At 39.6% G+C, this 25,999-nt stretch overlaps 1 protein-coding gene across 3 annotated transcripts in view; it reads right to left on the bottom strand.

Moving 5' to 3' along the window:
• The window catches only part of DYNC2LI1 (dynein cytoplasmic 2 light intermediate chain 1), a 39,484-nt gene extending 18,134 nt beyond the window's left edge, over positions 1-21,350 (bottom strand). The window contains exons 1-5 of one of the 3 annotated variants that reach the window (XM_030310508.1): positions 21,184-21,350; positions 18,783-18,900; positions 7,285-7,319; positions 4,406-4,475; positions 2,569-2,657 (exon numbers count right to left, since the gene is read on the bottom strand). In XM_030310508.1, coding sequence (XP_030166368.1) covers positions 2,569-2,657; positions 4,406-4,475; positions 7,285-7,319; positions 18,783-18,900; positions 21,184-21,191 — 320 coding nt within the window. In that variant the 5' untranslated portion in view covers positions 21,192-21,350. The remainder of the gene's footprint in view (positions 1-2,568; positions 2,658-4,405; positions 4,476-7,284; positions 7,320-18,782; positions 18,901-21,183) is intronic. The other 2 variants (XM_030310507.1, XM_030310506.1) reach the window with 2 other exon arrangements.
• Between the last annotated feature and the right edge of the window lie 4,649 nt (positions 21,351-25,999).

Below are 25,999 nucleotides of genomic sequence, written 5' to 3'. Positions count from 1 at the left end.
CCCCTCTGGCAACCATCAGTCTGTTCTCTGTATTTACAGGTCTGATTCTGCTTTTGGTTTATTCTCTTTTTTTTTTTTTTTAATTCCATTTATGAGTGGAATCTTATGGTATTTGTCTTTCTCTAATTTATTTCACTTAGCATACCCTCTCGGTCCGTCCATGTTGTCTCAAATGGCACAGTATCATCCTTAAAAAAAGTTTTTTTAAAAAACTCAACAGCTCTTTAAACAGGGAATGAAACCACAGGAAATGCTCCATTACAAATTATCTAAACTCTGTTCAGTGTATTTATAATTATTCTATGAACAATCATTTTAAAGATAAACAGTATCTAATAGCATTTGGCAATATTATTTTTCTCAAGTTGCTAGGCTTTGTCCAACACAAGGAAGTTAATTATGTGTCAGATTGATTCCAGTCACAAAACACTCTTGAGATTTGCAACATTAGGAGTGAAATGTTCTTCATGAATTTCTTAACCACTCAGCAACCTACTTTGGACGCAGGCCTACTGCTCCCCTTCCCTCTGGTCATCAAAACCTTGACCTCCCCTCTCTCCTAAAGCAAGCTGTGGCTGCCCTGGGGTAGAACCAGGGGGATGAAGAAGACCCAAGAACTCACAAAGTGAGGCAGTAAAGAAGCTGTGCAGGGGCACCTGGATGGCTCAGTCGGTTGGGTCTCCGACTTTGGCTCAGGTCATGATCTCATGGTTTGTGAGTTCAAGCCCCTCGGCGGGCTCTGTGCTGACAGCTCAGAGCCTGGGGCCTGCTTTGGATTCTGTGTCTTCCTCTCTCTCTCTGCCCCTCCTCTGCTCATGCTCTCTCTCTCTCTCAAAAATAAATAAACACTAAAAAAATTTTTTTTAAATAAAAAACTAAAGAAGCTGTGCAAAAATGTGGCTTCCTGCAGAAACCAGAATTTCCACAAGGCCATCAGGTGCAAAGCCTCTTGGGCCAGAGGAAGTGAGTGACAAAGTCAGGGCCAGAACTGAAGCCAGCTCAGAACCCAGATAAGAGCAGCTCCCAGCCATTTTCACTCCTTTCTGCCCCTGGGCACACTGACTGGCGGCTCTGGTTCCTCAGCAACTCCCGTCCTTGCCTTCTGTCAACCACACCACCAGGAGCGGTCCTAACTCCCAGTGGCCTCAATTATTTTTCTCTGTTAAAGGAGGACAAACGAAAATCAATACAGCCGTAAAATTCCATGTTTCTGAAGAAGTATGTCAGGGGCATATGGTGGTTACAAATGAAAAAGAAAGATCTAAACATATATATAAAACATCCCAAATCTGTACAAAGTATATTTGTAATGTCATTTTTTAAAGTTTATTTATTTGAGAGAGACAGAAAGAGTGCACATGTGTGTGGAAGGAGCGGAGAGGCAGAGAGAGAGAGAGAAAGAGAGAGAGAGAGAGAGTGAGTCAGTCCTAAGGCTCCACGCTCAGTGCAGGACCCAACATGGGGCTTAATCTCAGGAACTGTGAGATCATGACTTGAGCCAAAATCAAAAATCAGACGCCTAACTGACTGACCCACCCAGGCGCCCCCATACAATATATTTATAAATGCTGAAAACACTGAAAGAACTACCTCGGCATGTTAACAGTGGTTATTTCTCAGGTGATTAAGGGCGCTCTTACTTTCTTCATACCTTTCAACGTTTTCCCAAGATTTCTACATGAACATATACGGTACTATTTTTATAATAAGTAAAAGACAGTAAATTAAATTTATTTAAAAGAAAAAATATCGCTGAAAAAATAAAGCCAACATTATCTGTACCCAACTAGCTATGGAAAAACAATTGCGTTAACCGGAAACAATTCCATACCCTAAAGATCTAAGTGGCTGAAATGTAACAAATAATAGTGCAGCCCTTTGTATTTGGTCCAGGCAGCAGCAATGGTTTGTGTTAAACTCTGACAAAAGTAAGATATTTCAGATGTAAAAATCTGTTTTCCTTGGCTGAGACACATTCCCAGGAACATTGTGAGAAATGTCACAATTTTCCACATCTGATTTGGCCAACATGTGGGAGTCATTGTCAGGAAACGCCACCAAAGAGTTTGAGGTTTTCCCCAAGTTTCTATTTCTTTTCGGTCAGCAAATAGACTTTCTCCCTCCGCAAACTCAGTGTTCCCTTGGGTGAAGCTTCAACAGTACTAATTAGCATTAAATTCAAAGGTAGACTTACCATATCCAGCTGAAGAAAAAACTCAGGGTTGAATCAGCTTACACTTGGATGGGTATTCAAAAGAATTAAGCTTTTCAAATTCATGTTTGCCAAGTGAATTCATTGCTCAAGTGTTATTTGACATACTTTGTTTGCAGGCTTGCAAAATATGTTACTGGTTGGAATGCCAGCTGTCAGCACAGGCCAGAACCCTGGTTCTTTTAAAATCTCTTTGAAAGCATTATACTTTAAGCACATAGAAAGGAAGAGAGTATAAACCTTCAGCAACAGAAAACTGTCCCCCCAAATTCCGATTCCTGAAAGCCTACTCATATTCATCCTGTGGACACCACTGGGTACTTACTAACAACCGTTCCTGGATCTGGCTCACTTACCGTAAGGTGTCACTTGTGATGGGTATGCTGATTAAGTCCAATAAAGAGGTCCCTCCACCTAGTTCCCAAAAGTGAGCAATATCTTTTGGCTGAAACAAACAAACAAAAACAGGCATTTTTCACATTAAATTTTTAAAATCTTTGAATGTTAAATACTTCTTACACCTCATTAACATCAAGTCAGTAATAATTATGGATACAAAATACTGTAGTCCTCAATAAACCTTGGCAATCAAAACTTTCCCCTTTCTCTGTCCCATCCCTCAAAATGCACCAAAACATCTATTCCAAAAAACAAAGATGAAACATTAACATGGTAGGTGGGGAACAAGAAGAGACTGAACAACTGATTCCCTTTTTATAGGATTCTTTAAGTATTAGGGGAGTGAAACAGTGAGGCAGCCACGTGGCTTGGGAATACGACCATCTATTCCATGACAACCTTCTTGGACGACTAGCTAAGTGCATCTCTGCTTCCATCCTACTGCTGAGGAGCCTTCGGTAACACCACGATTGTGGGAGGAACTAACTGCTTCCACTTAGAACTCAGGGAACATGAAATCTGAGAAAGACATGGATCTTCCAGAATGAATATGGAAAAGCCCAACTTGCTAGCACAAAGTGTTAGAGAAAATAGGTGAAGAAAAATCACCTTTTTAATATATCTGTTGCCATGAACTTGGAAGAGATAGTCATTGAAGCAAGTTTTAGATGAATATATAGATTTCTGGCAAATTATCATCTCATACTCACTAAAATTGTTTTGCTGTTGATATTTGAATATTTGCTGTTGATCTCTGAATTATTAATGTTCGTGGGGGAGGCAGTTTTGCATTGGAAAATCCCCCTTGATTCACAATTTGACGAAGGGCAGTTCTTAGAGCTCTTCTCCACAGTGAAGCAGTGAAAGCAGTTTCAGCATTTCCAGTGAAAAGGGCAATCTCATTTATAGGTCATCACTCATGTCAAAATTCACGTGAGTCACAAACATAGAGTTCTCCCACATCTCAATATATTAATGTTTTTTCTTTTCTTTTTAACCTCACAGTTTTAATAATGAACTTTCACTGACTTATCTAGAAAGCAGCAACAGGCAATGTTAACTCTTACACACTAATGATCAAACATTTGGACTAGATCGATCTGTAAAAATCTGCCTGTGCGACAGAAGTGGGGCCTTCTGTTATAGACGGTTCTTCCCTACACCTAACTCTATTTAAGAAAAGACCTTTTCATGGGAGAACTCCAAAAGAGGATTCTATTTTGAATGGTTTTATCCTTCTAACATACACCGTGCACTCTCCTTCCGTTCTGAATAATCTCCAACTTTCCTCTGAAGAGACACTCTAGTGAAAATAGGACTGTAACAAATTAGGGCCTCAGTCTCAAGTAGTATTACTAACTTCAAGATATGTTTGTAAAAATGCTAAGAATTTGGACTTTGAGTAGTACATTTTCATAAATATTCTACAAGTCAAACTCCTATTTTTCGCAGATTTTTTGGGAGACAGGATGTAACTCACAATATTATTCCCACTTGAAAGAAGAAAAAGCCACATTAACACAATTAATATAAATATGTCCAAAAACTGTAAAATAAAGTTACAAAGGAATCTTATTCCACATTTTAAGACACAACAAATGAGAAGGCTAAATTATTTTCCTATTCAGGTTGCCTTCATGTCTGCTGAGTTGAATCTGACTTAAAAGCACATAGCTATGAAGTGTACAACTGGATATGTTTATTGATTACAGATAAGATGAAAATATAAAACAAAGTCAGCATCATTACTTCTCCATCCCCAGGCACAGCAATATCACTTAAGAAGACACTCACTATATTATGCCCTTTTGTTCTTCTTCCATATGTATATTCCAAAGCTAAGGTTGGTTTTGGTGGCTCATCCCTGCACAATAAAGACAGATAGTATTACCATCATGGGTTTTCTTTTCTTTTTTTTAATGTTTATTTGTTTATCCTGAGAGATAGACAGCACTAGTGGGGGAGGAGCAGAGAGAGAGAGAGAGAGAGAGGGAGAGAGAGAGAGAGAGAGAATCTCAAGCAGTCTCCATGCTGTCAGCACAGAGCTGGATGCAGGGCTCGATCTCACGAAGTGGGAGATTGTGACCTGAGCCAAAGCCAAGAGTTGGATGCTTAACCGACAGGACCACCCAGGTGCCCCCATTATGGGTTTTCTTATGCTATCATATTACCCAATTCATTTTTGCTTCCTCTTAAAAATGTTAATCTATTAGTAGAAAAGTTACTTTGTGGAATAGCACTGAAGTAAAAATGATAAAAAAATTTGATGTAAAAGACAAGCCCTCAAAAAACCATCTTCGAGGATTTTTGTCACAGCTGCAAGGATGACTAATGGCACCGGCACAATGTCGTAGTCCTTACAGGCACTGTTGGAGCGAGTGGAGAATGGAGTGCAGCTGGCAATGCTGGTGGCCATGTTAGGGGAAGCTCTTGGCATTCAGGTCACGTGGGGAGCACTTATACCAGGTTTTGCTCGGCCTCAATGTGGGGAGCTGTGAATCGTATGATTATCAATTTAATGGAGATATCAACAGACTTTATGCAATTCTTTTATTTTTTTAATGTTTATTTATTTTTGAGAGAGAGAGACAGAGTGTGAGTGGGGAAGGGGCAGAGAGAGAGAGAGAGGGAGACACAGAATCTGAAGCAGGCTCCAGGCTCCGAGCTGTCAGCACAGAGCCCAATGCGGGGCTCGAACCCACAAACCGCGAGATCATGACCTGAGCCCAAGTTGGACACTTAACCGACTGAGCCACCCAGGCACCCCACAATTCTCTATTTTAAATCCCAACCCAAACATGGGCATCATTTAACTAGCGAGAGCTGCAAACTAACAAATGACATGAACAAGTCCTAAAAACTGACAAATGGTTTGATGAATTATTTACACTGCAGCTTACATTGTTTGGTAAACAGCTTTATTGTATATATGTACTTATTTACTTCAATTTCTTATAGTACAAATGTGTATCATAAATTTACCTTCGTCACCATTTTTCAGTGTATGGTTCAGTAGCATGTTAAGTATATTCACCTTGTTGCACAAACTCTAGAACTTTTTCATCTCGCAAAACTGAAAGTCTATACCCATTACACAATAACTCGCCATTTTCCCCTCCCTCCAGACCCTGGCAAACACCATTCTACTTTCTGTTTCTGTGAATCTGACTGCTCTGAGATACATCATATAAATGGAATCATACAGTATACATCTTTTTGTGACTGGCTTATTTCACTTAGCATAATGTCCTCAAGGTTCATCCGTGTTGTAGCACATGTCAGAATTTCATTCCTCTTTAAGGTGGAATAATATTGGTACATATCTTTTTATTTTTTTTTATTTATTTTTTAATTTTTTTATTTTTGGTATATATCTTTTTAATGTGGAGAAGAGAATTTTTAAATTTGTGATTTATATATTTATCTTTATTAAATATCTTGCATATCATCCCTACATATATATTTTTTGATACATATATAGAATATTTGGTTATATTTGCTTTTATAAAAGATACAAATTTTCTTTTATGAAACAAAATGCTACTTTTAAGACAAAATTTATAAGCTCTGATATTCAATGTATAATAGAACTGTTTTTTTTTTCCAAGTAAACTATCAAGGAACTGAAATGAAGAATTTTCAGTTCAGTGTTGTATTTCAAAGTATTTCATCCTAAGCTGATGTTGTGTTAGAGAACTTGTTTGTAGAAAGAAACACATATGGTCAAAAGAGAGCCATGATTCCAGGGGATGGAAATATGATGCAGGTGTCACGATAGATGGTTCTTCTAAGAAACAATTTTGTTGGTGAAAGGAATTACACAAAATTAGGATTCTATTATTTGAATTCTTTACTAGTATTTTTCAAATGGATGACGTTTCTTTAATGGGACCTTGAGACAAAATTACATCTATTTTGATATTTTTTGGAGAAGTTATAAGAAGTAGGTATTGGAATGAAGGGAACAAGCAGTTTCCTGCAATATCCTAAATCATAATCCTAAATCTTAATCTGATGACCATATAGGTTAGGAAGTATAAGAAACAAATGATAAAAAGCACAGTTTGAGGATCAACACTGTGCTTCAAAAATGTTTCCACGAGCAATTTAAAGATTATAATTAATGTTAAGATAATAATGGACTAGGTAAAATAGAAGTAAATCAAATACCAGAGTAGCAGAACCAAAAAGCAGCCAAGTACTATCGGAGTTACGTTCGTTGCTTCCCCATATAAAGGGAAACTCAGCATTAATCCTGTATAATTTTATTTATTTACTTTTGCTTATTGTTGGTTTTATCTTTAAAGGAGATTTTGGGGCTCCTGGGTGGCTCAGTCAGTTAATCGTCTGACTTCAGCTCAGGTCATGATCTCACGGTTGGGGGGCATGAGCCCTGCATTGGGCTCTGTGCTGACAGCTCAGAGTCTGGAGCCTGCTTTGGATTGTGTGTCTCCAGCTCTCACTGCACCTCCTCTGCTCATGCTCTCTCAAAAAATGAATAAATGTTAAAAAAGATTTTTTAAGGAGATTTTAAAGGCCATACAAAGAATTCACTAAGAAGTTATTGTTTGAATCTCAAAATTATTCACGTTCCCACGTCTTTCAGAATTTAACTTGCCCTGTATAACTAGAATAAACAAAAAATATAGTCTAAAGGTTAACATAACACTTACCTGTCAAGACACCTTAGAATAATAGTAGTCTTTCCCTGGAAATAGAAAAAAAAAAAAAAAAAAAAGAATACTGTGTTAATGTCACCCATACGTAAAATTTTGTTATTCGTAATTGTGGCCAAAAATAGCTTTTAATCACTCGAATGATAAATTACCTGGAAACTAGAAACTTTCAGAATTGTTCCTAAGTTTGATAAGTAGAAAAAGTTAACTGTCAACTTTCCATCACGGTGTAACTACACTGCTATTATTATAATTATGAAGTCCTGCAGATGACAAATACTAGCAAATCATACCTCACTTTAGTGGTCAACTTGGCAGCTGTCTGAAATTTTCTCTCTATTCATCAATGCTAATTACTGGTTAAGCAGATGATTAGTGTCTTCTAAAATGTTTTAATTCCAATTGTTGAAGTGGAAATAAAGAAAAAAGGTAACATACAAATAAAGGACATATTGCAAATATGTTCAAAGTAGGCAATCCAAATACTGGGTTAGAGTATTTTTTGTCTGTCTTTTTATTTGTAGAGAAGGTACTCGTTCTAAGTATTTTGTTAGGAGTCAGAAAATATAGGTTCTGGGCATCTCTACCACACGAAAGTTAACCTCACATTTTAGCCAGGGATTGGCTCAGTGGTTTAATCACACTTCCTTTTTTTTAATAGTAAAACTTAAAAACAAAAAACAAGCCAAAAAAAGATCTCTTACAAGAAAACAGATAAAAGAGGAGAAGCAGGGAAAGTCTAATGGAGGAAGCTGCTGGGTTCCAAGGAAAATAGTTTGGAAAATACCGGACTGACAAAAACACAGACCATTTGACTAGGTAGGTTTTTTTCCTAAAACCTGTAATTTTTTTACCAAAAGAAAAAGATGATCACAAATAAATTACTCTGGATTATATCTGGGATATGATCAAATTGAATGACTTTTTTTTTTTTTTAAATAATGGGAAACATAAATAATTGGAATACGACCAAAAATGTATATTACTGAAGGATGTTTGCTGGCAGGTATTCTTTCAAAGTGAAAAACAAGAAATAACCTAAATTTCCCCCAATGGGGATTGGTTAATTTAATTATGACAATCCTTATAATGAAATAGCATGCAGCTGTTAGGAATGATGATCTAGGAAGATACTTATTGACATGGTAAAACATTTATGACAGATTAGCATAACTCTGTTTTCAATTTTAAAATATCTTTTCCTGCTTCTTTGAGATATACATACATACATATGCATACACATTAACAGATTCAGAGAAAGACACAGAAACACACACACAAATAAATAGATCTAGAGGGATATCACTAAGCTAACAGTAAACATTTCTAGGTGATGGATTTGTTGGTAATTTATATTTTTATTATTTGGGTTTTTTTTAAGTTTATTTAGTTTGTGTGTGTGTGTGTGTGTGTGTGTGAGAGAGAGAGAGAGAGAGAGAGAGAGAGAGAGAGAGAGAGAGAATCCTAAGCAGGCTCTGTCAGTGCAGAGCCCAATGTGGGGCCTGATCTCGTGAACCGTGAGATCATGACCTGAGCCTAAATTAAGAGTCAGACGTTTAACTGACTGAGCCACCCAGGCACCTCTGGTAATTTTTTCTTTTTTTAAGAAAATCAGGATTTTCTAATTTTCATACACTGAACATGTATCACATGTAGCATATTTTCGAAGTTTGAGATAAATGAAGACTGTAGTACAGTAGTCTCCTCTTATCCATGATTCCGCTTTCCACGGTTTCAGCTACTCATGGTCAACGGCAGTCTGGAAGCAGATGATCCTCCTTTGGACGTGTCATCATCAGGTCAGGAGTACCCTAGCGCTGTATCACTGTGCCTACACCATTTACCCCGCTTCATCTCGTCAAGAGGACGTTTTAGCATCTCACATCATAAGAAGGGCGAGTATAGTACAGCAAGATATTCTGAGTGACAGAAAGGCCACATTACATAGCTTGTATTAGAGTATGTTGTTATAATTGTTTTACTTTTAGTTATTTTTAGTTACCTCTTCCGTGCCTCATTTATAAATTCAACTTTATCATAGGTGTGTATGTATAGGAAAAAACAGAGTATGTACAGGATTCAGTTCTCTCTGCAGTTTTAGGCATCCACTGGGGGTCTTGGAACATATGCCCCGCAGATAGAGGGGAGGCTGCTATACCTAAAAATTATTGTATTCTATGTACAAGAAAGCACAGAATCAGAATTACTGGAATCTTAAATATAAGATTCCAGATTGGAAGGAATCTTAGATATAACTAGCCATTTTTCTCAGATTCTCATAGTTCCATAGTGTTGATTTAAATTTTGATTATAATTTCATGTAAATGTACTACTTGGTGGCAATTCCAAATAAACATAAATTCAACTCTGGGCACTGAAATACGCTTTTAGACTATCATTAAAATATGATCCAAATTTTAAAAATTCACTAGTAAACTGTTGCCCTCTGAGACCCCTAGGTTTCCTGGTTCAATAAACACTGACTTAGTACAAGTTCATTCAGGGATTATCAAAAGGAATCCTATCTTCCCTCCCATTACCTCAGACACATTGGAAATCCAGTCTTTTCTTCTGATCCATTACCCCTGGAGCTCTAATTCCACAGTCTTCTACACATCCCTTCATCTGGCACAATAATCCCCCCCATTTCTCCCCCCAAAACTCCCTAATATCAACCTCTTCTTCAGAATGTTCTACCTGTTGGCCTTACCTAAAATATGGCTGCTTCTGGACCATTTCCTCTACATTCTTGTTACAGAAGGCTTTTTTTTTTCTTCTACCACCCCATGTACTACAGGGCCCTCCTTGCTCCCCAGTGCCACCTTTAAACAATTATTCTACTTCCCTTGTTTTGCAAAAGTCTTACAGGCTGGTACCAGTCTACCGTGATGGCTGTTGTCACCTCTTCTGGCTCAGTCTCCCTTTCCCTCTCAGCTGCTGTCATTAGTTTTGCTAACTTCATACCCATGTGGGCACAGGCAATCCACCTAACACTCTGACCTCTCAGTGACTTTGCCTCCTCACAGAGACCCTTTCCTTCACTCTGCTTCTGCCATACATCACTTCCAAGGTTATATCTTGAATCACTTCACCACTGGAAATTGCACCACTTCCAAAAATCACACACACAAACAATGCATTTCTCCAACTACTTCTTCAGGAATCCCCAGAGTAACCATCCTGTGGCCTTAGTGAGAGGCCTCAAAAGTCCACTGACCTGTCAACATTTCTCCTTCTCCATCAGCCCCGTCCTACCTCCACATCTCACCTTTTCCATCTTAGAGTCCACAGTTTATTATTACAATCACCCTTGCAAATATTACCCCCTCCCTAGGCTTTCTCGCTCTGTATTGCACCCACTTGGTCGGCAAAAACCAACCCTGGTAAACCCAATCACCTTCCCTTCTCCTCCATGTTTGTACCCACACAAGTGAGTGATGATGGAGAAAAATTATACATACTATGCAGATTGGTGTCACCTAAATTCTGAATCCCCGTCATCAAAACAGCAGTCAACAATGACGAGCAATCCTGTAAAGTTTGTCTAGTGTGTTCTCTCTCCCATTGGTTGTAACTGCTGTTTAGTACACTTTTCTTGATTTTCTGCTCAGAATACCCACTTGACCCTCTTCACCTGAATTACCTCTCTTTCCTTACTTCTTGCTCTTCAAGCTCTGGACATCATGCTCTCATAAGGAGGCTTTCCCATTCTTCCAGCCTCTTGGGCTGAGTGAAAAGCCCTTGTTTCCATCATAGATTTTCTCATGTGTTGCTACTGTTGTACAAGTACTAGCACCTAAGTTCCTGCACAGCAGAGTATGACTTTCTTTTCTGTTTCCCCAGCATCGGGCAGAATACCCGGCACACAGAAGATGTTCAGTAAGTGTCCACTGAATGGACAGAGGTTTGGCAAAAAGAGAGAGAAGGCATCGAGGCAGTTCGTTTCTTTGGTAAAGGGTGATTACTATTAGCTGAACAACAGAAGCATTAATTGCTTGCCTCTATTTTTCAAAATCATGCTCTGTATAAAGCACAGAATCAGATACTTTTTAAAGAATAATACCTTCAAAAGTTCTACATATCTCAAGAGAGTTTGCCCGTCTTCAAAAGCAAAATTAGTTTTAATTTACATAAATGAAAATAAAAAAGAGCTTGTGTATGCTCACAGTCTCCTATTTTAAAAAATGGGTGGTTCTTCCATAAACAACAAATAAAACATGAATGGGCCGTCACTGCAACAAAGCCTAGAACAACAGTTACAGAGAGTGCCTAGCGGGATGCTGGTGGGGTGTTTTGCGTGCGAGCATTTGTGTGCTGTGATCAGTACTACTAGTTTAAGCCCCCTGAAAGGTATGGAAGCAGCTTCTTACACAGAAGACTTTATGTGATAGGAATTTACTTGTACCAGAAGACTAGTACTAGTTACTTGACCCGCTTATTTAAATCCACATATTTATCTATATGGCTGTAAGCAGGAAATTGGTAAGGAACCACATCCGATGAAAACGTCACTCTCCTCACAATAAACTCATGAGATGAAATGTTTATATACTGTAGTTGGGTTAAAAATTTTAAAGTATAATGATACCTATGAAAGTTTTATTTAAGCTAATTTAAATAGTTCAGATTTTTTAAAGTGGGCCAACAAGAAAACTTGGTAAAATACAGAAATTAAAAACAAAATAAAAACAGTGATTAGAATTTTACTATATGCATTTCTCTTTTTTATCTTTGCATTTTTACAAAGTTGAGATCATGTTGTATATAAAATTTGTCATGCTTTTTTTTTTTTTTAATTAAAAATTTTTTTTGTTTATTTTTGAGAGACAGAGAGAGCACAAGCAGGGGAGGGGCAGAGACAGAGCGAGATACAGAATCCGAAGCAGGCTCCAGGCTGTGGGATGTCAGCACAGAGCCCAATGTGGGGCTCAAACTCACGAACCGTGAGCTCATGACCTGAGCCAAAGCCAAGACGCTTAACCAACTGAGCCACCCAGGCGCCCCATGTCCTGCTTTTTTCAATTAACATTATAGTTTTTCCTTATATCACTAACAACTCTTTTGCAGTTGTATAACATTTCCCCCCTTAATTATAATGTTGATAGTATATATAATATCTCCCAATGAAGGATGTCTATTTGTGTGTGGGAGGGGGGCCTTCCAAGACACAGCCCAAGACAGAGGAGTATTCTGGCTACCTGGGCACTGACATCACCAGGTAAAGATGTAGCCTCGTTGATGCACAGCTTAGATCCAGAAAGTTTAATTTGTCAATATACCCTTCAGTGGAAGCATGAAGCACAAAAATAAAAGTGTAATATGAACCCCAAATAGACACAAAACATAATGCCACATAAATTTCAGCCTCTTGGATCTGTAAGCCCGATCTTTTGTAGACAGTGTCACCAGCAGTCCTGCCTTCCTGGCAAGAACTTTGTGAGCCAAGCAAAGTTGGATGAAGATACGATACATCTGTTCTTGCTCTATATTGCCACTTCCAAAACCCCTTTGTATCCTTGGCTAAATAAAACAGAAACTCACAATGAGTGGCGAGAGGTCTCTCACTAATAATCAGTGGTCCTGGGGACAGGCTGCCATATTTTCTACATGTTTTTCACAATAACAAATAACCCTGTGTCATTACATCATTAGCATAACTCAATGATTCCTTAAATGACAATCCTAAAAGTAAAGTAACTGATTCCAAAATATGATTACTAAGATACTGACTTACCCACTTAGATGCTGACTTATTTATTTTTCTGACTTGGACAGTTGTTTATTTTTTAAAAATATTTATTTATTTTGGGGAGAGCACAGTGGAGGAGGGGCAGACACAGGGGGACAGAGGATCTGAAGCAGGCTCTGCAGACAGGCTGACAGCAGTGAGCCTGATGTGGGGCTCGAACTCATGAACTGTGATATCATGACCTGAGCTAAAGTCGGACACTCAGCACTCAACCAGCTCGAGGTTGAGCCCCGTGTCGGGCTCTATGCTGACAATCTCAGAGCCTGTAGCCTGCTTCAGACTCTGTGTCTCCCTCTCACTCTTCCCCTACCCTGCTCACACTCTGTCTCTCTGTCTCTCAAAAATAAACATAAAAAAAAAAAAAAGAATCCTGGCTTTTACATTCAAATCAGATAGAAAACCTGAATGTTTTCAAATTATGAAATGAAAAACAATAAACATTTTTAAAAATTTTGTTTACTATAATTTTTCTTAGATCAATAAGTACTTTTTTAAAAAATGTTTTTAACATTTATTCATTTTTGAGAGACAGAGTATGAGTGAGAGAGGGGCAGAGAAAGAGGGAGACACAGAATCCAAAGCAGGCTCCAAGCTCTGAGCTGTCAGCACATAGCCTAAAGTGGGGCTCGAACTCACAGAGTGGGAGATCATGACCTGAGCTGAAGTCAGACGTCCAACCGGCTGAGCCACCCAGGTGCCCCAATAAGTACTTTCTAATTCCTGCTAAATATGGTATTAGCTAGATAAAAGTGAGTTTACCGACTTCAAATTCAATGGGTTTGTTACCATAAATTTGAGCAAAATGTCTAAATATTATTTTTTAATGTAGTTATTATAACATTAGATGTTAAAAACAGCAAAAAAATTAATTCTTCATTTCATATTAAAATTCTTTCATCTAGATATTTTTCAATCACATGTTTTAGTCAGAATATTCATATGGTAATCAAAATTATTTCTTAATTAAATTCCCCCCTATGGTGCACAATACTTAAAGTCCTCAAGTGACATAATGTGGTATTCCACGTGAAATCAGCTCTCTGTTGATCTGAAGGATATGCTATACCTGTGCATATATTAACCTATGGATTTTGGCTGACTTCTTCTAATTGTGTGGTGATAAATGACATTACTAGAGTCAGAAATGATAAACCAATTTTATCTCAAGTGCCAACACCTTCCTGGAATGTTATGGATCAGAAGTCATCTTCAGGCTCAGTGGAAAAGGGTGCTGTGATCAATAAAATGTGTGTGGAAGATGTGTAACTCGTACTTGCTATCTCTTAAGGAACCCTAGAAAGCATCTCCTTACAACCAGATTGTAGAAACTAGAAAAGGAAAAATTTAGAAGTCAAGACATTTCCTTCCCACTTTTCTTCTATCCAGAGATTGAAGTTCGGGAAGAGAACAGAAGCTCTGGGAAGTAAAATGCTCAATGGCTAAGTTTTCTGGCCAATACCCTAAGAATACTTGAGTGATTATCACTTGATAAGAGAAGAAACCTACGTTCAGAGGATCATAAGACCATGCCTAGAGACTTGACAATTTAAATCTGAGTAGAGAGAATCAGAAAAAAATGTGCAGATAAATTGAGATGTCATTATGTATGACATTAAGAAAAATTTAAAGACAATAATGGAAGAGGGCCCAAGTAATTCACAAGAGAAAACAGCTGAGACAAGGTCTGGAAAGAATATTTACAGCGACAGATGCACAACAGTGCAGGTAACAATAAGTGCAGTATTATCACAGGGGAGTAAACGACCTCATAGGAACTACCAAGCTTGTGTCAGAGACTTATGAGTGTAACATATTAAATATTTTTTAAGTTTATTTATTTATTTTGAGAGAGAGAGCGAGGGAGGAACAGAGACAGAAGGAGAGAGAGGGAATCCCAAGTAGGCTCCACACTGTCAGTCCGGAGCCCTATGTGGGGCTCGAACTCACAAACTATAAGATTATGACCTGAGCCAAAATCAAGAGTCAGATGCTTAACTGACTGAGCCACCCAGGTGCCCCATGAGTTCAACATATTGATGTAAAGAGACAGAAGGAGAGAGAAAATACAGCATTTTGTGTATTTATATGGAAACTTACAAACATGCATGAAGGAATACTATACAAAGAGCAGAATGTGATGTATGTAATTAGACTGTTGCCTGACCATATGAAATGAATTATCGTAGGATGTCTCATGGCACACATCACACGAGGAATACAGATAAAGTCTAACAGTGAAGAGGAGACCAACCTTTCAAAAAATTTTTTAATGTTTACTCATTTTTGAGAGATGGAGAGAAACAGACCATGAGCGGGGGAGCGGCAGAGAGAGAGGGAGACACAGAATCCGAAGCAGGCTCCAGGCTTCAAGTTGTCAGCACAGAGCTCAACGCAGGGCTGGAACCCATAGACCATGAGATCATGACCTAAGCTGAAGTTGGACGCTTAACCGAATAAGCCACCCAGGTGCCCCAAGGATACCAACTATTCAAAAAGTGCCTCCCTCAGTTTGAATTTTCTGTCATTCCCAAAGGAAACAGTCCAGACTCAGAAACTAGGATCAAAGAGAGAGGTGAAGTGACTCATTCCAACACAGAATTCTATACCCAGATAAACATTCTACCCAGAGTGAGGGAAAATAAAGGCATTTTTAGACATGCAGTATCTCATAAATTTTACTTCCCATGTAACGCTTTCCCCAGAAACTACAAGAGAATGTGCTCCACCAAGATAAGTGAGTGAACCAAGAATAGGGAAGAAACAGGATCCAGGAAACTGAAGTTCCAACTCAAGAAAGAGGAAAAGGGAATTCCCGAGATGTTGGGGAAGGATGGTAGCTATGCCACCACTCCTGACAACAGTAGAGACTAACACAGTGGGTTAAAAGATGGCAGGACTCTGGCTGGAGAGGGGAAATTTCAGATGATCTGATACAACTGCCTAGATGAAAATTATACTGAATGTCTGTTGGGGATTGTGGAAAGAATTAGCAATAGATATCCGAGGAGCCAGCTTCCAGGATGGTTCCAAATGATCCCCACTTCCTGGTATTCCCACCCATGTGAGGTCCCTCACACTGTACCAGAGTTGGGTCTTTGTGACCAATAGCATATGGCAGAAGTGATGGCATGTCACTTCCAAGATTAGGTTATAAAAGACTGCAGTTTCTGTCCTGGGCACCCTTTCTCTTTCGGATTTCTGGCTTTGGGGAAAGCAAACTGCCATGTTGTAAGCAGCCCTATGGAGGGGCCTCTATGGTGAAGAAATGAAGCCTGGTCAACAGTCAGCAATGAACTGAGGCCTCTTGCCAACAGCCACATCAGTGAGCGAAACTGCTTCTCCAGTTTAGCTGAGCTGTGAGATGACTTTCGTCCCAGATGACATCTTGACTACAACTTCATGAAAGACCGGGAGCCAGAACCACATAACTAAGCTGCTCTCAGATTCCGGACCCTCACAAACTAGGTGAGATGATGTTTGCTGTTTTAAAAGCTGCCAAGTTTTACAGTAATTTATTATATAGCAACAAATAACTAATGAATATAAAAACTAAGGTACATATAAGAGCTAAACAAATAAAAAAACAAGGCATTTTGAAACTTGTGGAAGAAGTTACTCAAGGTAAAGAAAGTAATCCACTGAATATTGATTTAGCCCAAAATTATAATAGGAATTATACTGCAGACCAGGGCTGGAGGTGAGCGTTTAAAAGAGACAGAACTATGGGCTCTGTGCTGACAGCGTGGAGCCTGCTTGGGATGCTCTCACTCTCTCTCTGCCCCTCCCCCACTTGAGCTGTCTCTCAAAATAAATACATAAGCTTTTATAAGTAAGTAAATAAATAAATAAACAAACAAAGGAGACAGAAATAGGGGCACCTGGCTGGCTCAGTCAACAAAGCTTGCAACTCTTGATCTCGGGATTGTAAATTTGAGCCCCATGCTGGGTGTAGAGATTACTTAAAAATAAAAAAGTCTTTAAAAAAAAAAAAAAAGAGAGATAGAACTAAATACTCTTCTACTATTATCAAAAATTCAACAGATAATGTCTAACATTTTAAGTCTAAAAATAGCCCATCAGTGATTTCAGACATTCAGAGGTAAATTATAGAAAAAAAGGAAAAGATATTAAAGAGGCTGCTTTAAGGAGAGGCTCTGAACAATGTGGAGAAGTTTATGGCTTTATGCGCCTTTTGATTATCTTTGAGCTTATAAACCTCATCTGTGAATCATTTTAATAAAAGTAATTAAAAATAAAACCAGACTGTAACAAAGGGCCCAATCTAAGAAAATTAAGGACAAAACAATCTAAATGAAAAAGGCTTACAGACCTCAAGCTCAACCTTAGTGAATAGGGTCACGTGATTACTAGGATTTTTCTATGCAATAACAGGAGCACAGCGTCTGGAAAAAGAGAAGGTGGCACACCTAGTCTACTGCAGTTAAGCAAAACCTCACAAACTCTGTTCCCTCCTGAGAATGACACAGTAGAATAATTCCAGGTGAGCGTTAATTAAAATCATGACAGGGGCGCCTGGGTGGCTCAGTCGGTTAAGCGTCCGACTTCAGCTCAGGTCACGATCTCACGGTCTGTGGGTTCGAGCCCCGCGTCGGGCTCTGGGCTGATGGCTCAGAGCCTGGAGCCTGCTTCTGATTCTGTGTCTCCCTCTCTCTCTGCCCCTCCCCCGTTCATGCTCTGTCTCTCTCTGTCTCAAAAAAATAAACATTAAAAAAAAAAAAAATCATGACAGAGAATCTATGACTGATATGGAATCCATAACACAGAAGGCATGAGCGAAAGAAATGAAGATACGAAAGCTGAAACAGACTCAGGGAAACAAAATGGTTGTCTATAATTATTCGGAGGGCAATTTAAAAATACTTAAAGATATAACAAGTAGAAGAGAAATCAGACTTTTACAGGTCAGAATTAAGACCAAGAATTAGGTTCTTGGAATTAGAAATACCAACTATTCGGACACTTTTACAGGTCAGAAATGGGAACACTGGATATTCCAATAAAACACAGGTTTTCCAGTAACTAGGAATTAACAAAATGAAACCAGCCTGCTTTGTGAAAGATAACTCCCCCATTTCTAGAGATAGTCGAACTATATAACCACTCTTTATAGTGGCTCTTAACCTTTTTGAAGTGCTAGAACGCTGGGAGAATCTAATTTCCCATAAAAATGCACTGATACACGATCACACACAATTCTGGATACATTTCTAGAGAGTTCCCTGACCCCAAGAAGTACCCCCATGGGCCCCAGAGTGAGAATCCCCACTGTAGAAGACTAGGGCAGTGCCAGGTTTCCTTCGGTTTCTATGACTCTGGTTAAGATTAAATGTATCATATTCTACACGGTTCATGTTTTTATTATCTATATGCCTGTTTCAGTTGTACAAGTTACCAGAACTATTGGTCATCAGATTAGTGTTTATGGTGCCTTTGAGTAGTCGAATTAGAATCAAGCGCTCCTTCCTCTGGGCTGCTATGGCTCATGCGGGAGCATACCACTTGACAAGAAATGCTGAGGCTAGATGTTAGTCCCCACTCACCTATGAGCAGGGCCCCTCTCCAGGGAAGGCACAGCCAGCAGGTAACCAGCAGGCCAGAGACTGGTCATCTGGTTAAAGAGTTGAAGTTTCCAAACGTTTACCAAAATATTAAAATAAATTTTACCACTGGTTGCTAAATCAGCATAATACTTGAGGGGGAAAAAAAGGAGGAAAAAATGCATTACCCCATTTTTACTGCCAATGAAGAAAACAGATTTTTCTCCAATTTCAACTCCATCACCTTCACCTCCACCGCTTCCCCGTTTTTCCACTTCTGCTTTTGCAATTTCCCAGAGAGTTTCACTATGAGAGGCAGAAAAAGAAAATTCAGACAATCAAAGAGAATCTTTTCCAATTTCTGTTTCATGCTCAGAGAAATTTTAGTTTAGTTAAATTTATAGAGCAAATCAACAGCATTTTCTTGGGGGACAATAAGCTGATAGAACCTCTGAGGATTAGTCATTTTCCTTGCACTGGTTCATATCAGCTGAAAATAATAAGCCACGTCTTTGCCACTAGGATTTGAGGCTGTCTTAGTTTGGGGCTTCCAGCCGAGGTCGAAAGCTGTGTATGTTAGCTTCTCAGACATGTATATGAAGGTACACAGAATTTTGGAAATTTACAACTTGAAAACCACCAACATCTAGGAAAATGGGGAGCCCAATAATCTTTGCTTTCTGAGATATTTCTTGTGTTTTTTGTTTTTTTAATTTTTTAATGTGCTAGTAGAGGAAGGGAGGAGAAAGACACAGAATCCAAAGCAGGCTCCAGGCTCTGAGCTGTCAGCCCAGAGCCCGATGCGGGGCTTGAACTCACAAACTGTGAGATCATGACCTGAGCCGAAGTCAGGCACTTAGCCGCTTAGCCATCTGAGCCACCCAGGTGCCCCTCTTTTTTGTTTTTTAAATTATATTTCTGGCTCAAGATTCCCTGTTTTAATATATAAAATGTAATGAAAGAAAAAAAAAATCACCTAAAATCACATTTTGAAAATAATCCTTCCATTCATCTCTCTATAAACATATGTAATTTTTCACAGATTATACCTTTTATTAAAACGAAAATGAAAAATGGAGTCTTGAACTTAAAAAAAAAAAAAAAGAGAGAGAGAGACGAGATCTAATTGTTCTAAGCCAGAATTTGCTGCTTTCTACATGGCAAATTACCCAACCTCTCTGGATCCTTCATTCCTTTAATTAATTCAACAATTATTTATTGAGCACCTAATATAGGCAAGCTTTTGTGCTTTTCTCCAGGCTTATTTCTGTTTCTTCATCTCTAAACTGCCAATTAAAGAAAAATACCAACCTTATAGTCACGATTGATTGTTAAAATGTGATAATTCATTTTGGGCTTGACCTATATATAGTTATTGAAAATTACTGGGAGCTCCTAATTATTATTCAAGAAACAGAGATGAAGAAAGGGGCTATAAAAGACCAATAAAGGTGTCCCTAATTATTTGCACCAAATGCGTGCATTTCTTTCACAGGTGAATCCCCAGGAACTCAGCCCAGGCTTGTCTGCTCTTCATTTAGACACCTTTCTTTTTCTTAACATTTTTAAAAAGTGTATTTATTTAAGAGAGAGAGAGAATCCCAAGCAAACTCCGCACTGTTAGCACAGAGCCCAATAACATGGGGCCCTATCCCAGGAACTGAGAGCTCCTGACCTCAGCAGAAACCAGGAGTCAGACGATTAACCAACTGAGCCACCTGGCGCGGGTATACACCATTCTTTCAAACTGACGATCTGCTTTCCAAATTCCCAGCAGAGAGGAGAGCAGGTAGTGCAGCCACCAGTCATGCCACTGGTGGAAATCTGTAACTATAACCATAACTTCATAACTGCAACCAATTATACCCCCATGGGAAGGAAGCTGACAATTTTTCACATTAAGGTTCATTAAACTCAACAGAGATCAGGCCATGATCCACAAGGTGAGAAAAACAGATTTGCCCTGCTCTGTGATGGACTCCAGAACCCCTCTCTCCCTGACGTCCTTCTAAGTTGTTCAGAGAGGGTTTAGGCGTGATCTTGAAAGCAGGAAATTAAAACTGACATCACAGAACTGAAGAGCTAAAATGTATTTTCCAGGCCCCCTTTAAACGTCATCTTACGCTTTTCACACAGCTTTCTCAAGTTTCCCTCACTTATTATTGTCCTGAACCCCTGCAACCAGGAGAGGAGTCAGGGATATCTCCGAGAAGGAGGCTTTGTGGTCTAATTCACCGCCTGAACCCCTGCATCTAGAACATTCCTTGGCCTGCAAAAAATTTCTACCAAGTGAATGGTTGGAGTTGAACTTTCAAAATCTTTTATACCTGGGGAACTTTTCTACCTGCTTGTGGCCGAACCCACATGTTCAAGGGTAGTTCCTACGGATTCCTGACCATCCAGACAGAGGTTGCATGCAGAACAGACCCACAATTGTTTTCCACAGGCAGCTTCCGCCCGGGTTCCTCCCCCTAAATATGCCCGCAGCTGCCCTCCCTCTCCTGCCCCTTCCTGGCGGGGTGGGAAAGAAGGGAAAGCTAGGCTAACGAGGGAAACGTAAGCCTGGAGCAAGCACGTCTGCGGGGATACCTGGGCATCCTGGGTCGACCACCCCGGTGTCGTAAACTCGGCGTTGGGACCCGCCTAAAATAAGGAGGCCCGTCATCTCCCAGGAGGGCGGGACTGTGCGGACTCTTGGGTTGCCATGGGAGCGACGTCGCAGGCTGGGTTACGTGCACACGAGGGGCATCATGGGAAATGTAGTTCTAGGCGTTGCTCTTCAAGTCTTGCTCAACGCCTCGAAGGCTAGGATGTGAGAGAACGAGGTGACGCGTCTGACAAACCTGGGACCTAAAAGCCCTGGGTTGGAAGTGTTCTTTTACTTAAAACATATTCCACTGAGTACCGGACTATATGCCAGAGATCTCTGCTCTCTCTTTTCAGTTACTTTTCCATCTCCAATAGCAATGCTTTGGGAATGGAGGGTGAATCAAATTCCTGAGCTGTTTTCTAGCGATTTACTAGAGGCAAAGAATATTTGTGATATTAACATTTTCCAACGTTCTGTTTGGTTGTTTCAGGTTTTATGCAATAGCACATCATTTATTAATAAGCTAATAAAGCAAATGCATCTCCACTATACTTCATTTACTTTACCTCTAAATCAATAACAAATATTGAGTTATTACTATATGCAAGACTCTGTGCTACACAGAGTAAGGAATGAAGTGATGAGTAAGACAAGATCCCTACTCTTGAGAAAGATGTACACAACTAAATATAATAACCCAAAGGAAACCAGTGATATAAGCTATTGTAGAGAGGTACAAAAAATTACATAAGAATAAGTAATTATGCTGAAGGGAGTTGTTGAAACATTCATGGCAGTGACAACATTTGATCTGTTTTGAAGACTGGGTAGACCCAGCCTCTATAGCCCAGGATGTCTTGAATATTTGAAGGAGATACTCTCCTTCTACATTTCTGCCCTTTGGTTTTGGGTGATGGATGGTGTGATGTTCAAGAACATGGGCTTTTAGAGTGAGATGGACTTAGATTTATGTCCTGACTAAGTCACACTGGCTAAGTTGCCACATTGACACAGTGGGTAGATTACTCAATATCTCTGAGCCTCAGTATCTGATCATGTAAACCAGGGGAAATGTGTGAGTTTTAAATGAAATAAATATATGTAAAATATAAATTATGTGTGCCTGACACCTTATAAGTGCTTCATGCTTGTTATTATCAGTTGTAAGCTACTGATCAGCAACTTTGAACGAAGACAAAGATCACATTCTTGGAAATGAAGCAAAATTTTTTTTAATTAAAAAAAATGTTTATTTTGAGAGAGAGCACGCGGGCAGATAGAGGAGAGAAGAGAGAGAGAATCCCAAGCAGGCTCCATGCTGTCAGTGCAGAGCCTGACCCCCAGGCTTGATCTCATGAACCATGAGATCATGACCTGAGCTGAAATCAAGAGTTGGATGCCCAACTGACTAAGCCACCCAGGCGCCTGGCAAATTTTTAAGGGGGAAAAAAAAGCATTTGCTTGAGATAAAATCTTTAAGAACAAAATCCTCCCAACACCTACGAGCATTTTGAAGACGTAGAAGGCTACATTTGCACATAGAAAGGAATATAACAGGAGTGTGGTTCAATAGAGGATGATCGCAAGTGAGATTGGTACATCTATCGTTGAATCAGCATCTACATCCTGGGCGTAGCTTGCCTGTAAGCTTACAAACTGATGTGAGACAGTGTGATAATTTGGGTTCTGGAACTTTGGAACTCCTCTGTGTGTTCATTAGAAAGCCCTGTTGATATGAATAACAAAAGCGGCAGCTAATATTTTTGCTTGCTATGATCCAGGCACACTACTAGCATCTTTTAAAATTTTTTAAAAAATGTTTGTTTGTTTATTTATTTATTTATTTAAATGTTTATTTATTTTTGAGGGGGGTGGGCAGAGAGAGGGAGACACAGCATCCGAAGCAGACTCCAGGCTGCAAGCTATCAGCACAGAGCCCAACGTGGGGCTTGAACTCACCAACCGTGAGATCATGACCTGAGCCGAACTTGGGCACTCAACCAACTGAGCCTCCCAGGTGGCCCAATGTTTATTTGAGAGAGAGAGACACACAGTGCGGGGGGTGGGGGGCAGGCAGAGAGAGGTAAAGAGAGAAAGAGACAAAGAATCTGAAGCAGGAGCCAGGTTCTGAGCTGTCAGTGCAGAGCCTGACACGGGGCTCAAACTCACGAGCCTCGAGACCATGACCTGAGCCAAAGTAGGACGCTTAACCGATTGAGCCACCCAGGCATCCCAACACACTACTAGCATCTTAAAAGTATAATTGTTTGCGTAACTGGGATTGAAGGTTGAAGAAAGGAGCATTATAACAAGGAAGGTGAAGTTTGTCTGGCTGGGCCTTAATCACCAGCATTAGTTCAAAGGTGATTCAGTGGATTCCACTGATCTCATTGAGCAGATGAATTCCCTTTTTTACCCTTATGCCTCCTGAGGCTTCATATTTGGACAAAGTAAGTGACCTTCCTGGTTAGATGAAAATTGTTCTTTATTTTTAATTTTATTTGAGAGCGAGAGAGAGCATGAGTAGGAGAGAGGGGAAGAGAGAAAAAGAGAATCTGAAGCAGGTTCCACACTCAGTGCAGATCCTGACTTGGGGCTTGACCCCATGACCCTGGGATCATGACCTGAGCCGAAATCGACAGTCGGACACTCAACTGACTGAGCCATCCAGGAGCCCTGAAAATTGTTCTGAAGGCAGGACTGCATAAAGATTTGAGCTCCCCTACTGGATCACTCCTAAAAGACTCCAGGGTTTCAATGGTGGTGATAGAGGAGAAGACAGTATTGTGATGCTTGCTGAATGCAATAAACAACAGTGCAGAAGAATAAAGATGTGTGCAGAGTGTATTTGGTGGCATTGTGAATAGTCGAGGTGCAAGCACATAAAATGGCTAAGGTGGAAGAGCAAACAGGGCAGGGAGATTGGGCTACATTGAAGTATCTTGCAGTCTGGATTTCACTGGGTTGGTTACGAGAAACGGAATACGATTTTAAAATCGGGGTGTTCCATGACTGGACCTGAGTTTCAGTGAGATAATTTTTTCCAGCTGTGTGAAGGATGTTTTGTGTCTGTAGGTCCATATGGAGGCTATTAACAATAGCCCAGACAGTGACAGAGTTTTTACATTTTTTCCCTTGTTTTCAAAATTATATAAACTTCTTGTAGAAAAAAATAGCATACAGAGAAAATGAATAGGCTAAAATAAGCACAACGCAGAAGTAATAATTATTAAACACTCTAGTGTTTAATTTCATTCTAATCTTTCCTCTTACAGTTGAGATTTTACTGTAAAGCTAACATCCTGATTTTAACATGTATTTCCCTATACCAATTTTTAAAACTTTTTTAAATGTTTATTTTTGAGAGAGAGAGGGCATGAGTCGGGGAGGGGCAGAGAGAGAGCGAGACACAGAATCTGAAGCAGGCTCCAGGCTCCGAGCTGTCAGCACAGAGCCTGACGTGGGGTTCAAACCCACGAGCAGCGAGATCATGACCTGAGCCGAAGTCAGACACTTAACCAATTGAGCCACCCAGGCACTCCTCCCCATATACATTTTTAAAAACCCATCACAAACATAGCTTTGGTGGCTGCATAATATCCTGCTATATAGATTTCTTGTCACTTAAGCATTCTCCTCATAATGAGCATTTGAAGTGATTCAGAGTAAACACCTAACATGAGTCGGGCCATGTAGAGTCTTTCTCTGGGAGTTTTCAAACTAGAATTGGGAAAATCAAGCCATGCCCCACTCTGGAGAAAATTAGCATATTTTCTGCGGAATGAAGAAGCTATTTTATTGATTAGTTCCTTACATATTCTGGGTATTAACCCTTTTATCATATATATGACTTACAGTTATGTTCTCCCATTCTACAGTTTTCCTTTTCACTCTGCTGTTTCTTTTGATGTTCAAGAGTTTTAAAGTTTGGAGTTGTCCCAAACTTGTTGTCTATTTTTTACATTGTTGTCTTTGCTTTAGAAGAGTTGTCTGATTTTAATAAAGCCACCAATATAACCCTACCAACACCTTCAGAAAGGGATGCCACCCACCATTAGATTATGTTAACAAAGCACTAGAAGGAAGGGTACCCTGTATCCAAGTGCTACGGTGAACATTTGTGTCTTGTTTTGGATTTATTTGCTCATAGATGTTGCCCTATAAGTACGTTTTTGTTTCTTGACTATCATTGGGCCTAAAAATGTTTATAGAGCATACAATGAAGATTTTGGATGGATGTTGATTATAAATATGCCTTCAGAATCACTGTGACTATGTATGATATGGGTAAAATTAAGTTCAACAGGTAAAATTATGGTATAGAGCAAGTGTGGCTCTCATCTCCTCCCCCCACACTCTGTCCAGGTCCATGTAACTCTTCATTGTAGGACCCACCTTCCCACGTAAGTGCCCAAGAGAAGCCCGAGTCTTGGTTCACTGGAATATGGATGAATCTCACCTCACATTAAATATCTGTGTGTGGATTTTACCTTAATTTGGAGTTTAAAGTGATTCCTATTGCAATAAAATCCCTTTCTTCTTCCAGGAAAAAGAAAATAGGGGAAAAATGTAAAAGGAGACACCATTTCTACAGGAACTGGTTAGCAGAGAAGCTTCTCCACGCTGTTATTCCTGCTCCTCACTTCCCTTCCCTCAGTCCCCACATCTCTAGAGCCTTTGATCCCCAAGAATCAGGCCAGAGATTCCGCACTGGGGAAGTCCAAATTCCGTGGCAGCTATGGGGTAGGTGGATAGGTGAAATATGTTCTTGGCAACCCAGGAACACTTAAAGTCCTTGTCTAGAGAAATATGATT

The sequence above is a fragment of the Lynx canadensis genome, chromosome A3 (assembly GCF_007474595.2).
Source record: "Lynx canadensis isolate LIC74 chromosome A3, mLynCan4.pri.v2, whole genome shotgun sequence".
Classification (NCBI taxonomy): domain Eukaryota; kingdom Metazoa; phylum Chordata; class Mammalia; order Carnivora; family Felidae; genus Lynx; species Lynx canadensis.
The sequence above is the reverse complement of the archived record's forward strand: the minus strand, read 5'-3'. Positions and strand labels throughout refer to the sequence as shown.